The 16,285-nt window shown below is 47.2% G+C and overlaps 1 protein-coding gene across 1 annotated transcript in view; it reads right to left on the bottom strand.

Moving 5' to 3' along the window:
* The window catches only part of ITGA2 (integrin subunit alpha 2), a 596,388-nt gene that overhangs the window by 160,402 nt on the left and 419,701 nt on the right, over window positions 1–16,285 (bottom strand). The window contains exons 19-21 of the mRNA XM_085631250.1: window positions 14,998–15,080; window positions 13,521–13,662; window positions 8,353–8,445 (exon numbers count right to left, since the gene is read on the bottom strand). Of these exons, the coding sequence (XP_085487376.1) occupies window positions 8,353–8,445; window positions 13,521–13,662; window positions 14,998–15,080 (318 nt within the window). The remainder of the gene's footprint in view (window positions 1–8,352; window positions 8,446–13,520; window positions 13,663–14,997; window positions 15,081–16,285) is intronic.

Raw genomic sequence — 16,285 nt, 5'->3', positions numbered from 1 at the left:
TTATGTCCGCGGGGCGTGTCATTCTCGCTAATGCTGTGAGGCCCTTCCGCATGTCCTCCAGGAGTGCCTTGCGCCCCATTGCCGCCAAGTCATTCCCGCCCAAGTGGACCACCACTGCGTCTGGCTTGCTGCCCCGCCGCTGTGCCTCCTGCGCCATGGACAACAGCTCTCCCCATCTCATCCCAGGGCGCCCCCACCATTCTATGTCGGTGTCCCGCAGCCAGATACCGCCAAAGTCCCGTCTAGCCGCTGCCCACCGCTGTGCCCGCGTAACGTACGAGTGCCCCACGATCCACACCTTCTTGCGTGTAGCCTCCGAGCCTAGAAGAGATGGGAAAGGGGGGGGGGGGGGGGGGCTTAGAATGCTGCTGGGCGAATGTACCGCTTGTACGCGCCGGATGCCCACCGCCCTATCCCCTTAATAGCCCCCCCCCCCATGCCCAGCCCCGCCGCCGTCGTTGCCGCGCCGATCCTGAAGGAGTGCGACCCATATTCCCGCGCGGGGAGGCCCAAAGCTTCCAATGCCTTCCTCATTACCGCTATAAACTGAAAGCGGCTGAGGAAAGATCCATCTTTGTGCTGAAATAGCGGCCCCGTCCTCCCCTGCACGCTCTCTAGGTGCCTCTTTAGCAAACATACCGGGCAATGGTCTTCATTGTCCGTGCAGCGCAGTCTGGTCCATGCTCCCTTGCCTGTCTGGTCCGTCTTGGACCTTCTTAGTAGTATGTCCATGTGCTCCTCCTGTATGACCACCCCTTCTCTCTGTAAGCAAGCTGCTCCTGCCTCTACCACCGAGGGGGCTACCACCTCGCTGACCCTATATGCCCCGAAGAAAGCTACTGCAAATGCCGCCCGGAACAGCTTGACTTCACACCTCGAGAAGCATATCCCGTCCAGGGCCCCCAGCATTGCCTGCAGCAATCTGAAATGGATGGGGCGCCTTGCATCCCCCGGTGCCTGCTGCAACCTACCCCACCCTTTCATGGCCATGCGGCATTCAAATCCCCCTGTTTGATCGGCCTGCCCTGCCAATTTTGTGTAGTAGGCTACTGCACTTAAATGTGCTTGTGCCCAAGATTTTGTTTTCCCTTCCTGGAAAGCCCACTCGATGAACTCCAGGATGTCCCTTTTGGAGGCCAACTGCCCCCTCCGCAGGCCAGCTTGCGCCCTGAAAGTTTCCCAGCATTTCCGGTACCGGCTGTTGGTCTTTGGGGCCAGTGCATTCTCCAGCAGCCACCTCAAACCGCTTCCACCCATGCCCACGCTTCCTCCGGCATCGGGGTCATCCGCACGTCTGCGCCCGGAGCTAGCTTCCTGAATCTGTCCCACTGGAAACGAGAAATAGCATCCGCCACTAAGTTTTCCACGCCCGGAATGTGCCTGGCCCTCAATGCAATGTTCCCTCTCAACTGGCAGCCCACTAACTTTCTCAGCAAGGCCGCCACTGCTGGGCAACGCGCTGTTCCTGTATTGATCGCTTGCACCACTGCGTGGTTGTCTGACCACAAAGTAATCTGTCTATTCGCTAGTTGGGAGGCCCAGATGTGGAAGGCTACTACAATGGGAAACAGTTCTAGTAGAGATATGTTTGAGGTTAACCCTGCTGTGCGCCATGCCTCCGGCCAAGCCCCTGCTGACCATGCCGACCCCAACAGGGCCCCGAAGCCGTAACCCCCTGCTGCGTCAGTGAAGAGTTCCACTTCACAGGCCAGAGCCCAGGGGGCCCGCCAGATCAGGGTGCCATTGAACTCTGTTAGAAAACTCTCCCATTGGACCAAGTCGTCCCTTACTCCCTGCGTGATGCGAACCCTGTGGTGTTTTTGTGCCAGACCCCTCGTGAGCCAGGCTATCCGCCGGGCGAAAGCGCGTCCTGCGGGGATGACCCTTGTGGCAAAGTTCAGCTTCCCCAGTAGCTGCTGTAGCTCCCCCAGGGTCGCCTTCTTCTGCTGCCTCAACCTACGTATATCGTTGAGCATGTCCGCTATCTTGTCAGGTGGCAGCTTGCATGTCCCTGCCACTGAGTCCAGCTCTATCCCCAGGAATGTCAGTTTCGTTGTGGGACCCTCTGTCTTCTCGTGAGCTAGCGGGATCCCGAGCTCCTGTGTCAGCGCCCTGAAACTAGCGAGGAGGTTGTTGCAGACCTCTGTGCCTGCCCTACCCACGAACAGAAAATCGTCCAGATAGTGGACCCGCCCTCCACTTGGCGTCCGCTGCCCCAGTTCCCATTCTAGGAAACTGCTAAAAGCCTCAAAATGTGAACATGAGATTGCGCAGCCCATGGGGAGGCACTTATCGTAGTAGTAACCCCCATCCAGTCTAAAGCCCAACAAGTGATAGTTGTCTGGGTGCACCGGTAGTAGCCTAAACGCTGACTCTATATCGGATTTGGCCATGAGGGCCCCCTCCCCTTCCTGTCTAATCAGGTCCACCGCATCGTCGACCGAGGCATAGGCCACCGAGCATGCTCCCTGCTCCAACCAGTCGTTGACTGACTCCCCCTCCGGGTATGATAGATGGTGAATCAAGCGGAATTTGCCTGGCTCCTTCTTGGGGACTAAACCCAGCGGGGATATTATCAAGTCCTCCATAGGCTGAGAGGGGAAAGGGCCCGCCACCCGGCCCAGCCCCACCTCCTTTTCCACCTTCTGTTTTGCTACCTCCGGGGCGTCTTTGACCGATTTCAAATTAGTGCTCTCCCGCGCCCCCCTCGGGCCGCAATATGGGATGGGGAAACCGCGCGTAAACCCTTCCGCCAATAGTTTCCTGTCTGTGAGTTTGGGGTACCTGTTTAGTAGGTGCAATAGTCTACCTGCTCTTATGGGTGTTGGGAGCGCCTGTCCCCCGCCCCCTTCGCCCCCGGCCCCCCCCGTTGGGGCCTGCGCCTCACTTCTATTTCTTTTGGTCACCTTTTGGCTTTTCTGCTGCCTGCCCTGTGGGACGCCGGCATCGGACTGCGGGATGGTTCCCCCCGCAAGACCCGCACTCGTGCTTGAATTTGCATGCGGCCCCCCACTTGCACTCGTCCTTGTCAAACTTCCAACATGTTTTGTTGGATTTTGTGGCTGTTTGTCCCCTACCCTTGTTGTCCTTACCATACCCATCAAATTTGCCCTTACTCCCGTAGGCACGAAAATTAGACTCCTTCACCCCCACTCCTTCTCTGGCCGCCACCATGTGTTTGGAATAGCCCTCCATGTCCTGGCAGTCCCAGCCTATCGTTGGCCATACCTGCATTTTTTCCCTGAAGCCCTCGTCATATTGTAGCCATGCATTCCCCTGGAACTGCTGCTGCGCCTCGTGCACCTTCTGCTCGTATAGTATCAGTGCAGCTGCGTTTTCTGGAAATTTCTCAATAAATACGCACGCTAATGTCCTAAAGGCTTTTAACCAGTTCTCTATGCTTCTTTCCACCCTGGGTTTCCTGGGGCCCCTCCTGTCCTCATCTTTCCTGTCTTGAGTGGTTAGATCCAGGCCTGCCTGCCTCACCTCTAGCAAGGAAAATATGTCTATGAATTCCTTCCTCCAGATTCTCTCCTTCACCGTGAGTGGGATGAGGTTTGCCAGGCCCAGCAACCTTGTTGTCGTGGGAGGGTCGCTTGGGGATGGGCGTATGTACTCGCTTGCCGGTTTGCCCTCGCCTACCCCGGCTGTGGCTGCGCCCTCCCCTGTCCTGGCCTCCGCGTGCCCCTGTCCTGTGTGCACTGCCTCTGCCCCTTCTCCCTGGCCACCCCCTGCGGGCTCCTCATCCGCCCCCCCGGCTGCTTGTGGCCCTTGCTTGGCCGCTTTGTCCGCCGCCAGGTTCCTTGCTGGCCCCCCTGCGTTCCAAGGTGTATTCCCTGGGAATGGCACCCCACTACCTGGCCATTGCCACCAGGGCACCCAGGGTGGAGGTTGCATCGCTCCCCCGGGCCAGGCCTCCAGGCCTGCGCCTGTCTGCCAGGGTGGCGGTGTCTGCCATGGGCCCCCTCCTGTCGCGCTGTTACCTGTCTCTGCTTGTGGCCCCTTTCTGTTTTGTGGCCCCAGCCCCCCTGTCTGCCCCCGAGCGCTGCGTGATAGTCCATGCTTACCCAGGGTGCTCTGCGTGGGTCCTTCTGGCGGGGCTGCCGTGTTGGCCACAAACCCCTCGCCCTCGCTGCTCTCGTCCGAGTCCGAGCTGTCCACCTGCACCGCTGGTGGTTGGGTCTTCCTCCTGGATGCTTGTGACGAGGGTCCCTCTTTGTTCGCCCGTGTTTTGTCCTTGTGGGGGGGCGCCGTGTTGGCTACAGCCCCCCCTGTCTTTGCTCTCTTTGGTGGCGGCGTGGGCACCTGGCTCCGTCGCCTCCCTTTCCCAGGGGGGGCTTCTTTGATCTGCTGCTCCATCCAGCTCCTGCCCTTCAGTGCCACCAGTGCCCTTGCCTGTTCCAGCATGTCCAATAAATCCTCGTCCATGTCGTCCTCCTTGCGTTTCCTTGTGTCTGTTGTCCTTGTGGCCGGCTGCTCCTGTGGTTCCCTGAACCGGGCTGGGGGCTGCCTCTTCCTTCCTGCCGCCCCTTTCCTGCTTGCCATCCTCTTTTTAGGTTTCCCCTTCGCTGCTGCTGCCACCTGCTCTATGGACGTGTACTGTCCCTTTAAGTGGGCGCGCCCCTCGCCAACTCCCTCCCCTCCGCCGCTGAAATTGATGCAGGCGGAAGCGTGCTGGAGCGAGGCGTGCTGGAGCGAGGCCGCCTGCGTGGAGGTGCAGCCGGGCGGCTCGCTGTAGGAGTCCTGGGAATGGCGCGCTGGCGAGAGGCTGCCTTCGTTGCAGCGAGGTTGGTGTGAGCCCTGATATTCGTCGTCCCCGGGGGTCCTTCGGTGCTGTTTGCTCTTCCCGCTGCCTGCGTCGCTCCGCCCTTCCGCTGCTGACGCTTCTCGATCTGGAACTCAGCAAGGCTCAACGAAGCGTGGGCTGCCCGTCCTACGCGTCGATCCCTCGGAATTCCTTTGGCGCCAAAACCCGGTCACCGCTGCCGCCGCTGCTGCCGGAGTTGATCCCGCGCTTTCTTTTTCACTCGCCCTTGGCCCGGGGGGGGGAATTGTGGAGACCTGCCCTGGTGGCCCCCTTTTATTCCCCCCCCTGGCCCACGAGCGCGCCCCCTGATTGGGGGGGGGCTCGCTCCTGCCTTCGGGGCCAATCCTGGCACCCGTCGGCCTAGCCCTTAATTTGCATTCCCGTGGGGGTGGCCGGGGGGAGGGGCGCCGCCCCCGGACGGCGTTTTGCCCGGGCCCCTATCGGGTCCGGCTTCGCCTACCCGGCCCGGGCTCTAAAGCAATGCAGCTTTGGAGTCAAAAATACTTCCATCAAGGCCAATTTTGTGTACAACAGACAAACACGGAATACTAATCCTTAGTGAGAACCTTTGGATTGTGCCTGCACTGCAATGCAAACTGGGAGGCCAGGGAAATGGCAGAACGTCACATCAGCGGAGGATCTGGCTTGCCCATCAAAACTTCCAATGCGTCCTTGTTCGCTCAAGTGTGTACAAGGTCTTTGAAAAAAAACACGAGCGAAGGCTGAGGGACGCTGGGACTCAACATCGGCAAACTGTTCCATGAAAATACAGTAAAACACTTTGAAGAAAAGCATCGCAACATAAGAACGGACTCCGCATAACAAAGAAGCAGTGAGACAGCCAAGCCCACAGGAGCCTGCCACAATAATACAGGAGATTAGACTGCAGCGCACACCTCGGGAGGCTAAAAGAAATACTATCTGTGGCGGCGGAGGGGCGGTTAACTGAGAGGGGGAGCAGGAGGTGAGCCTTTGAAAAAAACACGAGCGAAGGCTGAGGGACGCTGGGACTCAATATCGGTAAACTGCTCCATGAAAATACAGTAAAACACTTTGAAGAAAAGCATCGCAACATAAGAACGGACTCCGCATAACAAAGAAGCAGTGAGACAGCCAAGCCCACAGGAGCCTGCCACAATAATAAGACGGGGTTTTCCTTTTTGTCAGAGGGGGTGGGGGGAGGGCGACTCAAGCCGATTAACTTTGTTTATGCGGTGTTTTGCTGTGCTTTGCGATGCCCCATGCGGGCCTAGATTAAGATCTAGAACCCTGCCCTGCCTGTTGCCGCATGAACGCCTCACCAAATGTACTTTATGTAGCGCTTATATAAAGGTATTGAGTTTCACTGACATCAATCGCCTCCAGTTACTTCTGCGGGACAGCTCTATGAAGCCTAGGGAATTCAAGTTCACATGTGGCTGTAAATACGGTTGTCAGGACTCCGAGGCACAAGCAAATTGAGAGTACGGTTTTGTGTTGTTCAACGCGAGTGGTGCGCGCGAAAGCACTTAATGAGCCATGAAAATTAAATGTGAGACATACGTGTTTTTTTTCTGTTTTTTTAACTGAAGCTTTTTATTTTGGAGGATTCTAAAAGTAATGTTGAACTTTCACTGAATGAGCTGTAGATGAAAGCTTGAGTAACCAAAGATGAAACATTTGCATTTTTTTGTAAATATTCAAGTGCTATACTTATGTACTTTGCCACAGCTGTGATTCAGTGTTCTCAAAACCTCCTAAAAAGAGGATTTAAAGTGCTTTGAGTGAGCGCCGTGACTGTGGTGACTTTTCTGACCGGCTGTTTTGCTCTTGCCTCAGGTTAATCCTGCACATACAGGAGCCAAGTTGGTTTCACATTTTAAAGAGAAAACCTGTTTATTTACAGAAAGCGCTGTGGTGGGTTCAGTGTGTGCAAGTTAATTGCATTTAAAGTGCCTTTGTAATTTTATTGAGAGGGTAGGGAAGGGAGCTGGACAACATATAAAAGGATAGGCCAGGTGTCATTGCTAAGGTATGCTAAGAGCCGTTCTGTATCGAGTTTCACTCAAGTAACTTTATTTATTGCTTAGTAGATTAGTGAGCAGTTGGATGCACAGTCAAAATCTAGGTTACCAGCTGTAGTGCCGGCTGTATGCATTATCCACGACCACAATGTGTGTAGGATTTTAACTCTGCATAATTTTTCAAGGCACTCAAAGGCCAACATTCTACCTTGTAAGGGAAGACGCGGCTAAAATAAAGGTATCTCGGCTTGTAGGGGCTCTGTCGAAATTACATGACACAACACTTGGTTTAGGGATCGTAGGCAATTTATCTTGTATACATTGTGTGTTCATAGGGGTGATTATTAATATACACAGGAGCTTGGCTATATGGATATAGAACGGATTGAGGCATTTACAGTAAGCGCTTCAGTTGTCAGGGCTCCGAGGCACAAGCAAATTGAGAGTGCGTTTTTTTTTTTCAACGCGAGTGGTGCGCACAAAATCACTTAATGAGCCATGACGGCTTGTAACTGAAAAGAAAAAAAAACTTTCGCCCGCGAGACGAGCTCTGTGGCAGGAGGGGGAGCAGGAGGTGAGACTGCGAGTGGTGCGCTCGGCAAAGGAAAGCCATAAAGGAAAGCCAGGGCTCTCAAAGCTGGCGGCTGTGCGAGGGCACGCTCGCGTGAACGCAGGCGCTAGGCCGTGTAGCAGCACTTTTAAAAGCCCTAACTAAATGTCTCGCAGCGCATGCGCTGGCACAGGCAAGACCTAAAAAGATTGAGGGGACTCTCATCGCTACTCAACTGTGCTCTCCAGTGGCGGTCTGACCACTAGGTCAGGTATCCACTGGTGGAGTAAGCAGCATCTGTGCTGACACAAACCCACTACATGAGATGGGGAGCAGTAAAGGTGGAACAGGGACCCAATACATGAGATGGGAACAGTGAGGTTAGCAGATGTGGCATCCACCATTTTTAGGTAGATGTCCAGCCTCCGATAACCTCTAAATAAGGCCATCACTGTAGTCTTCAAAGTCACATCTTTTCTAAAAACCATTTTCTTTAGGGTGAGACAAGGATATGCGTTTCACAAATTGTTGAAAAGATGACAGTTTTAACATGGATGTCTTGAAAACAAAAACTTTGCAAATATTCAAAGTTAGAAAGATATGCTTAGACCTTCACAGAGGTTGCCAAAAAGATGTTGGAACTTTGCAAACCCTGAGCAATTATGACATATAAAGACATAATAACATGAGAGCATTCAATGTAAAATATACCATTTAATTGGCCAATAACGCAATGGGCAAATGGCTTCTGGTTAAATAACGGTTTGGTGAAGCGTTTAAACCAATTATCACATACTTTCAATGTTTGAAAAGTTATGTAGTTTTACTACTTGCAAGGCAGTGAGGACAATCGGCATTTTTGTTGGTCGAGGTCTATGATTGACATCTCTAAAGACATGTTCATAGATCTGTGATAGGTTTTATCAGTCTTGAACTACTGCAGCCAATGGTAACATTAATCACATACGTACAGTATTTTAAATTTTATGTACCTTTTGTCCAGGTTTGAAAACAGGATAGGCAACTTGACAGCTCACTGATTCCAAAGTATTGCCAACTTGGCAGAGCACCTCAGTTCCATCAGTCTACAGAAAACAAAAATGAATCTTCACTTGTTTCCAAATGCAGATGTTGATCTATTTATATCTCAGAAATACATTTTCCTATAGTATGCAGTGCAGGTGTTGGAAAACATTAACCTAATGCACCAGTGATGAAGTATTGAACATTCTCATGTAGAACCAAGGTAAATTGAACGAGAAATATAAGCGCTTGTTTAATCATTTCACATTCAATTAGATAATCACATTAGTGTGTCATGACAGTGAGGTAAGAAGACCATGCATGTTTTTATATATATATATGTGTCAAGCAAGCGAGTGCCACAGGGTTATATATATATATATGATATATATATATTTGTATACAATCAGAGTCAATGCCACGCGCGCTCACTGCGGGTGCTTACGAGGGGCTTGACTCCAAAGCCCAAGTTACATTTTCAACAAACAAAGTACGTTGCACTCAGGGATTTCATGATTCCAATCTTTTATTTACAGAACCGCACTACTCTACTTTTTTTTTTTCGTGGTTCCAATCTTTTAATTACAGAACCGCACTACTCCACCAACGCGTTTCGACCTCACAGGATCTTTTTCACAGTAAGTTGGCCTTGTTTATGTTTTTTAATTTATACTCTCTACATCCTCTGCTTGTTGTGATACATGATGGGAGTTGTAGTTTTTTTATTTAAAAGAAAGAAAAACCTCTTTGTTTCTACTATGGGGAATCATGGCATTTGCATATTCGATTGCAGTATTACACTGAGTTACTATATTCAGTCTTCATAGAGTGATATTTCTGTGTTATCAGTTCACCTATTTAAATAATTATTTCATCATTTTTTAATTCATTATTCTTTGAGTGGCAGGGACTCACTGTCAACAACATTCAATTCTCATAGGGAATCTTCTCATTGAACTAGGGGTGTGACGTATAGTACCATCATATTTTCCCATTATATAGTCCCTTGAGCCTCTAGTGGCTTCACATTCATTATCGTTTAGTACCAAAGCTTCACATACATCAGTTTTCTACAGATTCTTTTCATAGTCATTATTTTCAACGCAGTACAATTTAGTCCCCCAATCATTATTCATAGGTGCACAAAAAGTTCTTCATCGATGTTGAGACTTGTCGGCACTTTGGTCTTGAGTTTGATGATATATCGTGACTATAGTTGTCTGATTTTTTTTGTTCTATCTCCCCCATGTTCATGCAGGGGGATTGTGTCCAGGCCATAATATCGCATTGTTCTCCAGTCCGCATTTTGACATTCATTCGGATGTTTCGCTGTTGCATAGGTCGCGTCTTTATTCTTTACTGCACGTATGAGCTCCAATATCCTTTTCTTAAACATGATGTCGTGCTACCAACGTACTTCAAACCACATTGGCAACGAATTATATAAACTGCATGTGTTGTTTTACATGTGATGTTATGTTTTATGGATATTGTCTTGCCATCTTTGTCAATTACTGTGTTTTTGTTTTCCCCAGTTTTTCAGGCTTTGCAGCTATGGCATTTTGTAAAACCTTTTCTTGCATCCATTAACCAATTCTGTGCTGTTAATGTTTTGTTGGTCTGTAGGTGACTTCGTACTAGTCTGTCTTTAAGTGATTGAGGTTTTTTATAGGTCACCAACAGTCGACTGCCCATTAGCTTTCCTATGTCAGTATCTTGGCTAATCAGATGCCAGTGTTTTTGTACTGCATTTGTAATCCTTTTGCTTTCCTTGCTGTAAGTTATGATGAGCCTGGGTGCTTCCTGATTTTCATTTTCTATTTCATTGATTCGTTTTTTTTAAATCAATGTTTTAGCACATGTTTTTGTTCTCACTTTTTCCAGGCTTGAGGCAAGGTCTTTTTGTTTGCATCCTCTCTTTTTCATACTTGAAATTGTTGCTTGAAATTGACATTCTGCATCTTCATCTTCATCTTTTGATTTGAGCAATTTCGTTGCAATCTAACTAGCTCCCCGTATGGGATGCTTCTCAGAAGTGATTTGGGATGGAAGCTCTCGCCATGGAGTATACTATTTGTGGCTGTTTCCTTTCTAAACAGTCTTGATTGGATTTTCCCTGTGGTACTCGGTAGTTATAGTTAGGACCATATTTCCATAGGAAAAGCATGTTTTGTTTTCCTAATAACTTTAGCGCCGTTTCACAAATTTGCCTAAAATGTCACAAAAATGTTTTCCTCCACCTCAGCTCCTTCCTGGAAAGTTTCAAGGTGTTCCATCAAGCGGGGACTGAGAAAAAAGGGGGGTTCCAAAACTCGTTTTCCCATTCATTTTACCATAGGAAAATTAAACAGCGATACCACAAAAACAGCTGACCGGAATCACACCCCAGAAGAAAGCTAGATCGTGGTCCAAAAAGTGTGCTTTGTGTGAATAGGTGTAAATCTATTCAGTAGTTTTTGAGACGTTAAGCCTCAAAAACACTGTGTATTTCTTGCCATGGAGGATTCGCAACAGATCATCCATGCATTGTAATTGGCTGGCCGCAAACTGAAGGAAAAGTTGTAGCTGCCGTCTTAGGTACCCGACTCCTAAAAATACAACAAAATTAGATATAAGGGGGCAGAGTATGAGCACCCTGGCCTACCAGGGCCTTAAGGAGGAATACTCCGGGGTAAAGTTTTCAAAAAATGGTTTGGTTTTTTGGGGTTCTGTGGATCCATTGTGACACCTAGCTGTTGCATCCCAGGGGCCTCGCTGTAGATCTGCAGATCCACAAAACCCAAAATACATAAAAATGGGGGTTGGGTGCCAATGGGGGGTTGGGTGCAGGGCCTTGCTACAGGCCAAACCTGCACCCTATCTGATGCGGTGCACAGTGATAAACATTTAACTATAAACCCCCCAAAAAAGTGACGTTATAGTTAGAATTTTCCCAAAAAGAAAAACCTAGGAAATAATATTTAGACTTTAAAATGTAACATATATATGGAACAAGGTACGTTATAATTAGGTGAAAATATCAGTTAATAAATGTGCCCCTCCGCTGGTAAATTGTATTTAGCCCCAGAGATGGGGTCCCTGAGGCCAAATAAGGCTCAGGAGGGGGGGTGCATACCCCCTCCCCTTAATATATATGTTTTGGCCCCGGGCAATGTGGTTCCCGTGGCCCAAATGCCAACGCCATGCTGCACATGCCAAAGGCTATGCTTGACCTGGGGTGGGCAGCCTGCTGGGAGTTTTACCACAGGGCCTGGCAGAAGGCCTAGACATGTATCCAACCTCCACTGCACACGGCCAGAAGCTGTGGGCAATGTGGGGTTGGTTGCCTGCGGGGAGTTGGACCCAGAGCTTGGCTGCCTGTGGGGGTTACCAACTCCTTGCTCTGCATGGCTGAAGCATGTGTGCAGTATGGGGTTGGCTGCCTGTGGGGCTTAACTGTAGATACTAACCTTAGGCCAGGCACTGTGATCAAATGCCTGCCATGCACACTAGGGGGGCTGGCTTTATGTATGGTAATAAAATATTACTTTAGGTCGAAAAAATCTTAGAAATTCACTGAAAAATACAAAGGTTAAAATAGGGTAAGCTGTGATAAAAAGATCTGTTATTGTTTTTGAGAAAACCTTAGAAATTCACTGAAAAAATCAAAGGTTAATGTGACGTTATAGTTAGGTGAATATGTCAGTGACAACATTAACATTTTGAACTTAAAAAACACAGAAATACACTAACTGTAATTTGCACCCCGCCCCATCCTTGAAGAGCTCTACTGGCTCCCCCTTTTAGCCTGTTTCATTTTCAAATCATCTGTTTCATCTACAAAACCGTCCAGATGTAGACCTACCGTACCGGGCAACCAAGATTAAGTTCCCTGTAGGAGCTCACAACTCCTGCAGCAACAACATTCTCATGCTTGAATCCAAGAAGCACAAAAACAAGAACACCAGACAACACGCATTTTTGTAACCACATCTCAGTACATATGCAACAGCACCCACCCTCCTTAGCCTGCCCAAGGATCTGAAGTCTATTCTCTCCGGAGATCATTTCAACACACATTATTCACCTGTTCTGCCACGTCTCTGTACCCTTTCTGTGCAGCGCTTCATTAATTTGCAGCAAGGTTCTTACTATATAAATTCCCTACATAAAAATATACAAGAGGACAAGTACATTCACTGTAACTATCTTGTCAGTTCTTTTTCTTTATGTTGTCAACTTTTCTTAAGTTTCTAAGGGACACCACAGTGTCAAGCATTAACAGCTGCACATGTGGCACATCGTCTTAGAACATATTGAATATGCACTGCAACAATTTCTTTACGACCCTATTACATCTGGGAATGGGTCATGATCATCAGGAAGATGTAGGAAAGGATGGAGATGAGTATAGTATATAATGTTGGAGCAGTCTTTGTTCTTTTTTCAATGTCTTTTATGGCTTCCAATGTAGCGAAAATGTAGTCTTAATGCATTAGTGGTTATCTGCAGGAGCACTCCTGGACTGGTAAGCAAATCTTCAACATCCACTGGAGGAATATAAATATCATTATTGCACTAGGACAAGAATAATGGCGAGAGACAGCATCCAAATGTGCACTTACCTTAAATATATATTCTCTCTAGATGCACCACACCATCATTATCAAACTTGCCAGTATTAATACTAACTCCTGTTGGTCCATTTAAACTCACCCCTTCGTGTTCCAACCACAATAGTGCTGCTTCATGCGACTTCATTATCTCTCCATTGATCTATTTTATATAGTGTTTATATTCTGTTTCAGAACTTTCTGATGTATAATATACCAGACCCATATATACATATGACACTGAACACAGAAAATAAAAAAATAAATACACCCACCTAGTCATAGGACAAGGCAAATTATAAAAGTGCAGCTCATGCAGTCTAGCCAAGATCACTTTTTTGGCCATGGTGCTAAGGAACTACTTGATCTCCACTACAAAACCTCTAATAAGGCCTCCACATGTTCATGGTGTACCTAAATGGTTAGTTTTCTAAACTCTTGAGCAGCTTTGATGCAGATGTAGAGTTCTGGGAACCAGATAACATGGAGAAGTTATATTTCAAATAAAAAATATAGAATACACATAGGCAAGGTTGGATACTTACGGGTACTGATGATGAAGCAAAGAACAGGTTCTCTGAAAAAAATGCATTTATTCTGGTGTTGTATGCACTTTCCATTGTATTCTCCAAGGTTACGCTAAATACAAGTCTTCTGTTCTTGTTACTGACAATATATGTTGGTTTGCTGTTGAAAATCGAAACCTTGTAAATAATTTTGGGGTTCTCACATACATTTTACAAAAATGTTAACATTCATATACATATTAATGCATGTGTGAAAAATATATATCACTGTCTTAATATGTAAAACACAGAAGTATTCCATTTCAAGCATTACATTTTTTATCATGTTATAGATTTTAAGTTCTGTAGGAAATGTTTATAATTTACTATGAAGATATTTCAATCAACTCATGTGATATATTGTATGTTTTAAATCTGAAAAATTGGAATGGGATTTGTTGATTACTATTGGTTGTGTATGAGGAGTGAGGGGAAGATTGAAGTTGAAATGGATGACACTCCAGTTGATAGGCTGATTTAATGGCATGAAGATGTGTCATGACGAGGCAAAGATTGTTTTGAGGGTGTGACCATCTTTGTGCTCAGGGCTTAAGACTTGTTTGTACAGGAAGTTCAGGGATTTTAGGTTTGAAAGACGTTTTGTAATGTAATGTAACTGTTTCTTACATAGCGCACTGTGACCCAGCGGGTATCCTGGCGCTGTGAGATGGGAGGCCTGTAACAAGGGAGAAGTTAGCCTGACGCTCTAGGATAGAGCCAGGTCTTTATTTTCCTTCTAAACCGCAGGAGATCATTCATTTGTCGCAGCTCCGTGCGTATGCTGTTCCAAAGCCTTGCTGCAGCAACACTGAAGGCTCGTCCCCCCAATCTAGCTCTTTTGATCGGGGGTACCTTCCCCCAATTGGCCGCAGATGACCGAAGACAACGAGTAGGAGCATACCAACTGAATTTTTTATGCAACGGTAGGTGCCCCAAACCATGCAGTGCCTTAAATACGACACAGAGGGATTTAAAGTGAATCCTCTGCAAAACAGGGAACCAATGAAGTTCCGCCAGAGCCTGGGAGGCAGAAGACTGGCGGGGTCTCATCAAGGCCAGCTTAATAAGTTGAACATGGTGAGCAGTGGATGAGTTAAACTGAGTTATGATGCCTGATAGCGACCACATCTCCTACAAAGTTTTCTTAATGTCATGGCTTCTAATGATTTGGTAGGCAACTTGGATGGCCTGGTAAAGTGGGAACCTGTGTTGTTCCATATTATGTTTTAGTGATGGAGAGAAGGCCCAGCCTGGAGCAGACTTCATAAAAAATTCTACAAAGCATGTTTGCTGAGAAAATGAATTTCCAGAAGTTTACTCAGCCCAAAAAGTTTCGGTGTTTTGATTTTAAAATACAGCTGCAAGATAAACACGTAAACGCAATAAAACATGCCACATGAAACGCAATATATGAAGATTTCTATTTTAAAAGAGATAATTGAGACACGATACTCACTTTTCATCATTTTTCTGACTGACTTTAAGAATGAGATCTGCTAAACATTCGTCATCATTTCCACAGTCTTTTGTGAATGGAATCTGAAGCACAAACAAGGAATGGGACAAATAATATTTATTTTGAAATGTAGTACATGTGCATTGTATATTAGTGGGGTTAATAAGTGAAAATGAAAGCACCTATACAGCCATAGTATAGGAAAGGCAAAATTACCTGTACAGTCACGGCTACCCCCCTCCACTACAAAACCATTCTGTGAATGGAGAGGAACCTTACTTCCTTAATCTCCAGAGAGGACTGAATCAACAGCACCATGTTTCTGATCAGAGATTCAACCTGAAGTAGCCAAAAATACAAAGTGGACTCGGTGCCTAGGGAAGCTTTAAAAAAACACAGTAATGTGCCTTTTTGTCTCAGGTACCTGATAGGGCATACCCAGTGCTTAATTTGTAAAATATTAAGTGCCAGGGCTCTGACCAGGACGCCACTGCAGCTTGCACCACCCATCGCCCTTATCATCGCTGCCAAAACAACTACTAACCATCTCTCTCACATGTAAATGTGACAGTTCAGATTATTCAAGGTCCCCAAAGCTAATGGAATGGCTGGGGAGGCAGGTATTAGCAATTTTAATGTATATTGTATTCCTAAACAACCGTTGTTCTGCTAATCTCTAAATTAGATGAGCACCGGAAATCAATTAAGTGCCTGTGCTGAGCACCGGAAAGCACCGGCTCAAATTAAGCATTGGGCATACCATTTATTTGCATGAGAACTAACTGCCTGCGCAGAAGTATACTTGGAATTTGAGATAATAGTTTAACATTTAAGTTGTTATTTCATTATAAGGAATATCACGGCCATGAATGGTGGATTTGGATTTTCACCTTATCCTGCTAGGACCCTAACGACTAACTGTTTACTGTATGTTTTTCCGCACCTTGATGTCTGTGCAAAGAGCGTTTTGGAGTTATTGTAAACCGACAACCGGCGTTTTACAAAACGCATGCATAAATAAACTAAGTCACCTGTGTTGGTTTGTAGCAAGACACCTGTCCTTGCTTAAAACCAAGTGCATGAGGTTTATACGGGCTTCTGATTTTACTTTAGACAGCTCAAGAGCTTGGGATACTTTTGAAGTTTTGCCAGCATGAGACCTAGACTCTGGAAGATTAACTTTTGGGCTAAGTCTGAAAGCACCTTCATCAACTGGAATTTTTGAGCCTGAATCACAAAGGTTTGTAATCAGCGCTAAGTATTCAAGGTTTGCATTACTTTCAAAGGT

This window comes from Triturus cristatus, chromosome 2_1 (genome assembly GCF_964204655.1).
Source record: "Triturus cristatus chromosome 2_1, aTriCri1.1, whole genome shotgun sequence".
Lineage (NCBI taxonomy): Eukaryota > Metazoa > Chordata > Amphibia > Caudata > Salamandridae > Triturus > Triturus cristatus.
The sequence above is the reverse complement of the archived record's forward strand: the minus strand, read 5'-3'. Positions and strand labels throughout refer to the sequence as shown.